This window comes from Oncorhynchus masou, chromosome 23 (assembly GCF_036934945.1).
Source record: "Oncorhynchus masou masou isolate Uvic2021 chromosome 23, UVic_Omas_1.1, whole genome shotgun sequence".
Lineage (NCBI taxonomy): Eukaryota > Metazoa > Chordata > Actinopteri > Salmoniformes > Salmonidae > Oncorhynchus > Oncorhynchus masou.
The window spans coordinates 11,546,979-11,559,494 of record NC_088234.1 but is presented as its reverse complement, the minus strand read 5'-3'; the positions used below and the strand labels follow the sequence as shown (position 1 = coordinate 11,559,494).

Genomic DNA, 12,516 nt, shown 5'->3' with positions numbered 1-12,516 from the left:
GATGCAGTGCCTTAGACCACTGTGATACAGTCTGGAATCAATCTCCTGCCTAGGAGGTCGTGCTGAGTTTGGGCGGCGTGAGGGGAAAAATGTACTATTCAGCTTCATATAAGAAATGACTGAGGTGTTTTTGGTGTAACATATTATAGTCATACTATGCTACAGTAGACCTATATGCTATTACATTTGGTCCTGTAAAATACTAATAAATCGTCATGTGATATCGGGAGACATTGATTAACCAATAGTAAGTGATGAGTAAGACGATGAGTTGTAGGTAACAGGTCTTGATGACTATTTTAATCCATTTGAGCGCTGTTCAAATCATGGTGCTGAAAGAACTACACCGTAACCAACTGGTCACACATGCCCCCCCCCCCACCCGCACCCCTCTGTGGTACATATGCCCCCCACCCGCACCCCCTGTGGTACATATGCCCCCCACCCGCAGCCCCCTGTGGTACATATGCCCCCCACCCGCACCCCCTGTGGTACATATGCCCCCCACCCGCACCCCTATGTGGTACATATCCCCCCCAACTGCACCCCCTGTGGTACATATGCCCCCCACCCGCACCCCCCTGTGGTACATATGCCCCCCACCCGCAGCCCCCTGTGGTACATATGCCCCCCACCCGCTCCCCTCTGTGGTTCATATGCCCCCCCACCCGCTCCCCTCTGTGGTTCATATGCCCCCCCACCCGCTCCCCTCTGTGGTTCATATGCCCCCCACCCGCTCCCCTCTGTGGTTCATATGCCCCCCACACTCGCACCCCTCTGTGGTTCAAATGCCCCCCCACCCGCTCCCCTCTGTGGTTCATATGCTCCCCCACCTGCACCCCTCTGTGGTACATATGCCCCCCCATCCGCACCCCACTGTGGTTCATATGCCCCTCCCCACACCTGCACCCCTCTGTGGTACATATGCCCCCCCATCCGCACCCCACTGTGGTACATATGTCTCTGTGTTGCCTCTGTCCTGTCTCTGTCTCTGTGTTGCCTCTGTCCTGTCTCTGTCTCTGTGTTGCTTCTGTCCTGTCTGTCTCACTGTTGTCTCTGTCCTGTCTCTGTCTCTGTCTCTGTGTTGTCTCTGCCCTGTCTCTGCCCTGTCTCTGTCTCTGTGTTGCCTCTGTCCTGTGTCTGTCTCTGTGTTGCCTCTGTCCTGTCTCTGTCTCTGTGTTGCTTCTGTCCTGTCTCTGTCTCTGTGTTGCCTCTGTCCTGTCTCTGTGTTGCCTCTGTCCTGTCTTTGTGTTGCCTCTGTCCTGTCTCTGTCTCTGTGTTGCTTCTGTCCTGTCTCTGTCTCTGTGTTGCTTCTGTCCTGTCTCTGTCTCTGTGTTTCCTCTGTCCTGTCTCTGTCTCTGTGTTGCTTCTGTCCTGTCTCTGTCTCTGTGTTGCTTCTGTCCTGTCTCTGTCTCTGTGTTGCCTCTGTCCTGTCTCTGTCTCTGTGTTGCCTCTGTCCTGTCTCTGTCTCTGTGTTGCTTCTGTCATGTCTCTGTCTCTGTGTTGCTTCTGTCCTGTCTCTGTGTTGCTTCTGTCCTGTCTCTGTCTCTGTGTTTCCTCTGTCTCTGTCTCTGTGTTGTCTCTGCCCTGTCTCTGTCTCTGTGTTGCCTCTGTCCTGTCTCTATCTCTGTGTTGCTTCTGTCCTGTCTCTGTCTCTGTCTCTGTGTTGCCTCTGTCCTGTCTCTGTGTTGCCTCTGTCCTGTCTCTGTGTTGCCTCTGTCTTGTCTCTGCGTTGCCTCTGTCCTGTCTCTGTCTCTGTTTTGCTTCTGTCCTGTCTCTGTCTCTGTGTTGCTTCTGTCCTGTCTCTGTCTCTGTGTTTCCTCTGTCCTGTCTCTGTCTCTGTGTTTCTTCTGTCCTGTCTCTGTCTCTGTGTTGCCTCTGTACTGTCTCTGTCTCTGTGTTGCCTCTGTCTCTGTCTCTGTGTTGCCTCTGTCCTGTCTCTGTCTCTGTGTTGCTTCTGTCCTGTCTCTGTCTCTGTGTTGCTTCTGTCCTGTCTCTGTCTCTGTGTTGCTTCTGTCCTGCCTCTGTCTCTGTGTTGCTTCTGTCCTGTCTCTGTCTCTGTGTTGCCTCTGTCTCTGTCTCTGTGTTGCCTCTGTCTCTGTGTTGCCTCTGTCTCTGTCTCTGTGTTGCCTCTGTTCTGTCTCTGTCTCTGTGTTGCCTCTGTCCTGTCTCTGTCTCTGTGTTGCCCCTGTCTCTGTGTTTCCTCTGTCTCTGTCTCTGTGTTCTCTGTCTTTCTCTGTGTCTGTCTCTAACTTTTGTATAGTTAAACAGGACTTCCTGAGTAACTAAATGCTGTATAGACAATTAACTTCCTTTGCAAATAGCACTTTTATAGCAATGCTACAGTGGTGTGTGTGTGTGTGTGTGTGTGTGTGTGTGTGTGTGTGTGTGTGTGTGTGTGTGTGTGTGTGTGTGTGTGTGTGTGTGTGTGTGTGTGTGTGTGTGTGTGTGTGTGTGTGTGTGTTGCATCCCTCCTATATAGTTCCAGACACTTGTAGAATCTATGCCAAGGTGCACTGAAGCTGTTCTGGCTTGTGTTGTCCCCAACGCGTCGTCTCTCCTTTCTCTTCCTTTCTTCTCTCATTCTTTCTTTCTCTCTCACTCTGTCTTTTTCTCATTCTATCTTTCTGCCTCTCTCTGCTCTCCCCTGTCTCTCTCTGCTCTCACCCTCTCTCTCTGCTCTCCCCCTCTCTCTCTGCTCTCCCCTATCTCTCTGCTCTCCCCCTATCTCTCTGCTCTCCCCTATCTCTCTGCTCTCCCCCTATCTCTCTGCTCTCCCCCTCTCTCTCTGCTCTCCCCCTCTCTCTCTGCTCTCCCCCTCTCTCTCTGCTCTCCCCCTCTCGTTCTGCTCTCCCCCCTCTCTCTGCTCTCCCCCTCTGCTCTCTGCTCTCTCCCCCTCTCTCTCTGCTCTCCCCCTCTCTCTGCTCTCCCCCTCTCTCTCTGCTCTCCCCCTCTCTCTCTGCTCTCCCCCTCTCTCTCTGCTCTCTCTCTGCTCTCCCCCCCTCTCTCTCTGCTCTCTCTGCTATCCCCCTCTCCCCTATCTCTCTCTGCTCTCCCCCTGTCTCTGTCTGCTCTCCCCTATCTCTCTCTGCTCTCCCCTATCTCTCTCTGCTCTCCCCCTCTCTTTGCTCTCCCCCCCCTCTCTCTGCTCTCTCTCTTCTCTCTCTGCTCTCCCCCTATCTCTCTCTGCTCTCCCCTACCTCTCTGCTCTCTCCCCTATCTCTCTCTGCTCTCCCCCTATCTCTCTCTGCTCTCCCCTACCTCTCTCTGCTCTCCCCCCTCTCTCTCTGCTCTCTCTGCTCTCCCCCTATCTCTCTCTGCTCTCCCCCTATCTCTCTCTGCTCTCCCCTACCTCTCTCTGCTCTCCCCTATCTCTCTCTGCTCTCCCCCTATCTCTCTCTGCTCTCCCCCTATCTCTCTCTGCTCTCCCCCTATCTCTCTCTGCTCTCCCCCTTTCTCTCTCTGCTCTCCCCCTATCTCTCTCTGCTCTCCCCTACCTCTCTCTGCTCTCCCCTACCTCTCTCTGCTCTCTCTCTGCTCTCCCCCCTCTCTCTCTGCTCTCTCTGCTCTCTCTGCTCTCCCCCTATCTCTCTCTGCTCTCCCTACCTCTCTCTGCTCTCCCCCTATCTCTCTCTGCTCTCCCCTACCTCTCTCTGCTCTCCCCCTATCTCTCTCTGCTCTCCCCCTATCTCTCTCTGCTCTCCCCCTACCTCTCTCTGCTCTCCCCTATCTCTCTCTGCTCTCCCCCTATCTCTCTCTGCTCTCCCCTGCTCTCCCCTATCTCTCTCTGCTCTCCCCCTATCTCTCTCTGCTCTCCCCTATCTCTCTCTGCTCTCCCCTATCTCTCTCTGCTCTCCCCCTATCTCTCTCTGCTCTCCCCCTACCTCTCTCTGCTCTCCCCTATCTCTCTCTGTTCTCCCCCTACCTCTCTCTGCTCTCCCCCTATCTCTCTCTGCTCTCCCCCTACCTCTCTCTGCTCTCCCCTATCTCTCTCTGCTCTCCCCCTATCTCTCTCTGCTCTCCCCTACCTCTCTCTGCTCTCCCCCTATCTCTCTCTGCTCTCCCCCTATCTCTCTCTGCTCTCCCCCTATCTCTCTCTGCTCTCCCCCTATCTCTCTCTGCTCTCCCCCTATCTCTCTCTGCTCTCCCCTATCTCTCTCTGCTCTCCCCCTACCTCTCTCTGCTCTCCCCTATCTCTCTCTGCTCTCCCCCTCTCTCTGCTCTCCCCTACCTCTCTCTGCTCTCCCCCTATCTCTCTCTGCTCTCCCCCTATCTCTCTCTGCTCTCCCCCTATCTCTCTCTGCTCTCCCTACTTTCTCTTCCTTTCTATCCTCTTTCTTTACCCCCTTTTTCTCCCCAAATTCATGGTATCCAATTGTTAGTAGCACCAATGTGTCGGAGGAAACACAGTACACCTGGCGACCGTGTCAGCGTGCACTGGGCCCGGCCTGCCACAGGAGTCGCCAGAGCGCGATGGGACAAGGACATCCCTGCCCGGACAAACCCTCCCTAATCCGGACGATGCTCGGCCAATTGTACGTCGCCCCATGGACCTCCCGGTCGCGTCCGGCTGTGACAGAGCCTGGGCTCGAACCCAGAGTCTCTCTCTGACCTCTAACTCCCTTTCTCTCACCCCCCCCCTCTCTCCCATAGTCTTCACCCTCACAGCTTTAGAGGAGGGAAAATAACCACGATTCCACTGATATAATTATAGAAGGACATTGTTCCAATGATTCTACAGCACACACACATGCATGAACGCACGAGGACACACACACACACACATGCATGAATGAACGAGGACACACACACACACACATGCATGAACGCACGAGGACACACACACACATGCATGAACGAACGAGGACACACACACACATGCATGAATGAACGAGGACACACACACACATGCATGAATGAACGAGGACACACACACATGCATGAATGAACGAGGACACACACACACACATGCGTGAATGAACGAGGACACACACACACATGCATGAATGAACGAGGACACACACACACATGCATGAATGAACGAGGACACACACACACATGCGTGAATGAACGAGGACACACACACACATGCATGAATGAACGAGGACGCACACACACATGCGTGAATGAACGAGGACACACACACACATGCATGAACAAACGAGGACACACACATGCATGAACGCACGAGGACTCACACACACACATGCATGAACGCACGAGGACACACACATGCATGAACGCACGAGGACACACACATGCATGAACACACGAGGACACACACACACATGCATGAACGCACGAGGACACACACACACACATGCATGAATGCACGAGAACACACACATGCATGAACGCACGAGGACACACACACACACATGCATGAACGCACGAGGACACACACATGCATGAACGCACGAGGACACACACACACATGCATGAACGAACGAGGACACACACATGCATGAACGCACGAGGACTCACACACACACATGCATGAACGCACGAGGACACACACATGCATGAACGCACAAGGACACACACACATGCATGAACGCACGAGGACACACACACACATGCATGAACGCACGAGGACACACACACACACATGCATGAACGCACAAGGACACACACACATGCATGAATGCACGAGGACACACACACACATGCATGAACGCACGAGGACACACACACACACATGCATGAACGCACAAGGACACACACACATGCATGAATGCACATGAATGAGTAATTGGGCATTCAATAGTATGATTTACAATACAATTGTGTGGATGTACACAAGGATGGGTGTTCACGAATAATACCACACCTCTTAATGAACGGTGTTCATGAGTAATACCACACCTCTTAATGAAAGGTGTTCATGAGTAATACCACACCTCTTAATGAACGGTGTTCATGAGTAATACCACACCTCTTAATGAACGGTGTTCACGAATAATACCACACCTCTTCATGAAAGGTGTTCATGAGTAATACCACACCTCTTAATGAAAGGTGTTCATGAGTAATACCACACCTCTTAATGAACGGTGTTCATGAGTAATACCACACCTCTTAATGAACGGTGTTCATGAGTAATACCACACCTCTTAATGAACGGTGTTCATGAGTAATACCACACCTCTTAATGAACGGTGTTCATGAGTAATACCACACCTCTTAATGAAAGGTGTTCATGAGTAATACCACACCTCTTAATGAACGGTGTTCATGAGTAATACCACACCTCTTAATGAACGGTGTTCATGAGTAATACCACACCTCTTAATGAACGGTGTTCATGAGTAATACCACACCTCTTAATGAACGGTGTTCATGAGTAATACCACACCTCTTAATGAACGGTGTTCATGAGTAATACCACACCTCTTAATGAACGGTGTTCATGAGTAATACCACACCTCTTAATGAAAGGTGTTCATGAGTAATACCACACCTCTTAATGAACGGTGTTCATGAGTAATACCACACCTCTTAATGAACGGTGTTCATGAGTAATACCACACCTCTTAATGAACGGTGTTCATGAGTAATACCACACCTCTTAATGAAAGGTGTTCATGAGTAATACCACACCTCTTAATGAAAGGTGTTCATGAGTAATACCACACCTCTTAATGAAAGGTGTTCATGAGTAATACCACACCTCTTAATGAAAGGTGTTCATGAGTAATACCACACCTCTTAATGAATGGTGTTCATGAGTAATACCACACCTCTTAATGAAAGGCCCATGGTGGTGGACAGGCATTCACTGCAGGCGGCAGGGGTTGGTTCTCATTAGCAGGACGCCGATATACTGGTTGAAAACTGGACGTTGTACTCTTTACAGCTATGGTGGTCAACGGCACGGCCAGAGAGGAGGGAAAGTCTCTAAAGAAAGACATAATTATGGATGTGGTGGAGCGTTTTCTGGGATGGGAGGACTTCTCAGCAAAGGAGTTACATGAAAGGCTGTCACAAGCAGACCCCGCCCAAAGATAAAGTGAATAAGGGGGCAGTTGAAATCGGAAAGGGGAGTACATGTTGGCGGGTTCTTTGCAGCGGGAATTATATTGAATTCTAATCACGCCATAGCACAATCTGCGTAAAGTTCAAATGCCGAGACTCCGAGATCATTGAGTTTTAAAATCTGAAGCCGATCTCTGCTGCGCTGTATCAGCACAACGGACAGCGGCCTACAGCAGGGACGTTTTGGTAATGAATAAATTAACCCTATTACAAACTGCCTAAGTGAATGCAGAAAAGGCTATTGATCCAAATAACCAAAACACAGCCTACGACAGTGAGATGCAGACATGCACAGCTGGCTTGCCAAATAAACAGACCGATCTATACAGGCCTGCTTCAAACATAAAAAACCATGCCGCTCGAGTTCAGCAACATGTTTGCGATGTGCCACAATGCACTTCTGTGTATCAAATTCGACCACGTGATCATTTAAGCAATGCCAACTCTACCATAAACACGTCTCCAAAACGTATACGGTTTAACTTACGGCAACGAAAACCATTAGGTTTCCAAGAAAACCATAATATAATCTATTTCTCTGATGAAACTGATATGTAGCTATACCCAAGGGTCAATGTAAATAGTCCGGGTGGCTATTTGATGAATTGTTCAGCAGTCTGATGGCTTGGGGATAGAAGCTGTTAAGGAGCCTTTTGGTCCATGACTTGGCGCTTCGCTACCGATTCCCGTGCGGTAGCAGACAGAACAGTTAGCAGACAGAATAGTTAGCAGACAGAATAGTTAGCAGACAGAACAGTTAGCAGACAGAACAGTTAGCAGACAGAACAGTTAGCAGACAGAACAGTTAGCAGACAGAATAGTTAGCAGACAGAATAGTTAGCAGACAGAACAGTTAGCAGACAGAACAGTTAGCAGACAGAACAGTTAGCAGACAGAACAGTTAGCAGACAGAACAGTTAGCAGACAGAACAGTTAGCAGACAGAACAGGTAGCAGACAGAACAGGTAGCAGACAGAACAGGTAGCAGACAGAACAGGTAGCAGACAGAACAGTTAGCAGACAGAACAGGTAGCAGACAGAACAGGTAGCAGACAGAACAGGTAGCAGACAGAACAGTTAGCAGACAGAACAGGTAGCAGACAGAACAGGTAGCAGACAGAACAGGTAGCAGACAGAACAGGTAGCAGACAGAATAGTTAGCAGACAGAACAGTTAGCAGACAGAACAGGTAGCAGACAGAACTGTTAGCATCACTCTGCAATTCAAAACTACCTCACACACACACACACACACACACACACACACACACACACACACACACACACACACACACACACACACACACACACACACACACGCACACGCACACTTAGAGAAAAGGATTCCAAAAGGGTTCTTTGGCTGTCCCCATATGAGAACCATTTTTGGTTCCAGGTAGAACCCTTTTAAGATCCATGTAGAATCCTTTTTTGGGCCTTCCTCTGCCTCTGCCTATTATATAGGTGTCAGGGAGCTTAGCCCCAGTGATGTACTGGGCCATACACACTACCCTCACTCCCCTCTGTAGCTCTTTACGGTCAGATGCTGAGCTGTTGCCATACCAGGCGGTGATGTCATCGGTCAGGATGCTCTCAATGGTGCAGCTGTATGACTTTTAGAGGATCTGGGGACCCAGGCCAAGTCTTTTCTGTCTCCTGAGGGGGAATAGGTTTTGTCGTGCTCCTCTTCACATCTGTCTTTGTGTGTTTGGACCATTAAAGTTGGTTGGTAATGTGGAAACCAAGGAACTCGAAGCTCTCAACCTGCTCCAATACAGCCCTGTCGATGTGAATGGGGGCGTGTTGTTTGCAAACTGATATGTGACACATATTAATGCCAAAGTAACAATTTGGGCAGGCAAAACCCTTTCGTATTCTGTACAGATTTTGGCGATAATGAGCCCTCACCGGAGAAAGCATCCGATTGAGCGAAACAGCGCCCCTCTGTCTCAGAATACGTAGACCATGTATCTGATGCTGTCTGGCCAGAAATAATATGACATGCCATGCTCTTTTCGTCCAGACAGCATCAGATACATGGTCTTCAGTTTCTGAGACAGAGGGGCGCTGTTTCGGTCACTCGGATGCTTTAACTGCGATCGATGCGTCTTTCTGTCTACAGAGGGGCGCTGTTTCTCGGTCAAATAAATGATCAATATTTAAATATTTTATTTGGACGGGCAAGGAGGTACGTTTTATTTGGAGGCCTGCACCCTTCCCACACCGCAGCCCTGTACCCTTCCCACACCGCAGCCCTGCACCCTTCCCACACCCAGCCCTGTACCCTTCCCACACTCAGCCCTGTACCCTTCCCACACCGCAGCCCTGTACCCTTCCCACACCCAGCCCTGTACCCTTCCCACACCGCAGGCCTGTACCCTTCCCACACCGCAGCCCTGTACCCTTCCCACACCCAGCCCTGTACCCTTCCCACACCCAGCCCTGTACCCTTCCCACACCCAGCCCTGTCCCCTTCCCACACCCAGCCCTGTACCCTTCCCACACCCAGCCCTGTACCCTTCCCTGTACCCAGCCCTGTACCCTTCCCACACCCAGCCCTGTACCCTTCCCACACCCAGCCCTGCACCCTTCCCACACCCAGCCCTGTACCCTTCCCACACCCAGCCCTGCACCCTTCCCACACCGCAGCCCTGTACCCTTCCCACACCGCAGCCCTGTACCCTTCCCACACCCAGCCCTGTACCCTTCCCACACCCCAGCCCTGTACCCTTCCCACACCACAGCCCTGTACCCTTCCCACACCGCAGCCCTGTACCCTTCCCACACCCAGCCCTGTCCCCTTCCCACACCCAGCCCTGTCCCCTTCCCACACCGCAGCCCTGTACCCTTCCCACACCGCAGCCCTGTACCCTTCCCACACCCAGCCCTGTCCCCTTCCCACACCCAGCCCTGTACCCATCCCACACCGCAGCCCTGTACCCTTCCCACACCGCAGCCCTGTACCCTTCCCACACCGCAGCCCTGTACCCTTCCCACACCCAGCCCTGTACCCTTCCCACACCGCAGCCCTGTACCCTTCCCACACCGCAGCCCTGTACCCTTCCCACACTGCAGCCCTGTACCCTTCCCACACCGCAGCCCTGCACCCTTCCCACACCGCAGCCCTGTACCCTTCCCTGTACCCAGCCCTGTACCCTTCCCACACCGCAGCCCTGTACCCTTCCCACACTGCAGCCCTGTCCCCTTCCCACACCGCAGCCCTGTACCCTTCCCACACCCAGCCCTGTCCCCTTCCCACACCGCAGCCCTGTACCCTTCCCACACCCAGCCCTGTCCCCTTCCCACACCCAGCCCTGTACCCTTCCCACACCGCAGCCCTGTCCCCTTCCCACACCGCAGCCCTGTACCCTTCCCACACCGCAGCCCTGTACCCTTCCCACACCGCAGCCCTGTACCCTTCCCACACCCAGCCCTGTACCCTTCCCACACCGCAGCCCTGTACCCTTCCCACACCGCAGCCCTGTACCCTTCCCACACCCAGCCCTGTACCCTTCCCACACCGCAGTTTAAACTGAGGGAGATAAAGTTTAAACTGAGGGGGATAAAGTTTGAACTGAGGGAGATAAGCCCCTTTTAGACCCCACATGAGCCAAAATACCCTCTCAGGCCCCAGAGCTACAGAGCCCTAGTGGGGAGATATGGATCTTTTGAAGGACGGAAGAAGTGGGGGACTGTTTTTGATTTGTTTCGTCAACTATTTTAGCTGTGAGGAGTAAGATACGTTTTCCCCATCAAGTATGTGGTTTTCTGTTTTCCTGTGAATGTCGTCCGACCTAAAACACCACCGAAGAAGAAGAGGTAGACCTGAGACATGGGAGATGGATGAGCCGGTGGGCTAGACAGCGGGAGACAGTGGCGTGCGGACCGGACCGTGAAAGAGCAGCCGTGAATAGTATACTGCTGTTCTTCAATAGCCTATACTTCAAAACGCTCTACAGGGAGAGGGGTGCGGGTGGGACACAGGGTGGAAAGTCAAAAAATATAGTCTAATCAAGCATTATGATTACCATTAGGATTTTTAAAGTGCGATATCGGTAGAATTTTTTGTGCTCCTTGATTGTAGCCTAAATATAAACTAAAAAAGTTGAAGAAAATCTCTCTCTCTCTTTCTCTCTCTCTCTCTCTCACCCCTCACCATCCCCCTTCTCTCGATCTTTCAACAAAAACATAGAGCTTCCTCCCCCCCCGTCCTCGATAACAGCGACGACAGCTCACTCCCTCTGACACAGATCACTACATATTCCAACCCAGTTCTGCCTCCTACTCCTGGCTCCAGGCGTGGGAATATCTGTGAGTGTCTACATGTGCGTGGTGCAATAGGTCGGAGTCGGCTGCTGACAGTCCATTGTGATTGGCCCTGAGTCGGAGGCTCTGTCCAGTGAGGTGTGATTAAATGGGCATTGTGACATCTGGTGCCCCTCCTTCCTAGACACATCAAGAAAACTGAAAATAGGGAGTGCGGCTATGCTTCTGTAAAGAAAATATAAATGGTATCGAAATGGTGTTAGTTGGAAACAAGTGTTTTAGGAGCCTGAGATAGAGTTTTCAGTTTGACAGTTGTTTTTTTTTGGGGGGGGGGGGGGTTTAAAAGCCACAGCATATTTTGTTGTCAGTACATATTGAGGCTCTCTCTGTTGGGTTCATTAATGCACTCTGTGACATTTACAGATGTAGGATCTTAATTTGATCACTCCTTTCTTACTGAGAATTTAACTGCACCACAGGAAATGCAGATGAGCTTCGTGATTTTCATAAATTATTTGAGGTTCCCTCACTAACACGGTCATATTGACAGTATTACACTATCCATGTAGCCTATTTTTGGACAGCTAATAGCCTAACTGCCAATCAAGCAACATTATGGACTAAATGTTCAAATCCTGTTTCTGCAGGATTATTTTTCTGCAACAATATAGGTCAAATTAAGATCCTACATTTGTAGCGCCCCTCTTCCTGAGTAGATCTATTGAGGCAAACCTCAAGTAAGCTACCCGAGGGTTCTTGACTATGCCCGTTCATGAGGGTACATGAGTGGTGTTATAATCAAAGCTGGCAGTCTGAAGTTAGGATATCACGGACTGATTGGACTAGATGTTTTCAGCCAAATAGAAAGATTTGATGTTAAACAGACGATAGAAAGCTTTGACACAAATGACATGATCGCTAGAGCTTTTACATCCAACACTGTTCTACCTGCCTATACCAAACTGCATCACAGACTGCTTTTGACACTTCAATTAAATAAAGATTTAATGGAGAAATTTCAAGTGTTAATATGTCAGACGTGTAATTCTCTTCAATAGTGTATCAATCAATCAAGTGTCATTATGTTAATATTGTTGACATATAACAGAGAAACATAATTGGGCTATTCAGTCGTGAGAGACAGCTACCTACGAAGATACATTTCAGTTGAATAGGACTAAAGCTGACTGCTGCTGCTACTGCTTGTTGCCATGGG

The 12,516-nt window shown here is 50.6% G+C and overlaps 1 protein-coding gene across 1 annotated transcript; it reads left to right on the top strand.

Moving 5' to 3' along the window:
* Nucleotides 1-403: 403 nt before the first annotated feature.
* On the top strand, nucleotides 404-10,632 carry LOC135511245 (uncharacterized). The gene is made up of 3 exons (XM_064932870.1): nucleotides 404-523; nucleotides 610-848; nucleotides 9,264-10,632. The coding sequence occupies exons 1-3, from the start codon at nucleotides 404-406 to the stop codon at nucleotides 10,630-10,632; spliced, it is 1,728 nt and encodes a 575-aa protein (XP_064788942.1).
* Nucleotides 10,633-12,516: the final 1,884 nt, after the last annotated feature.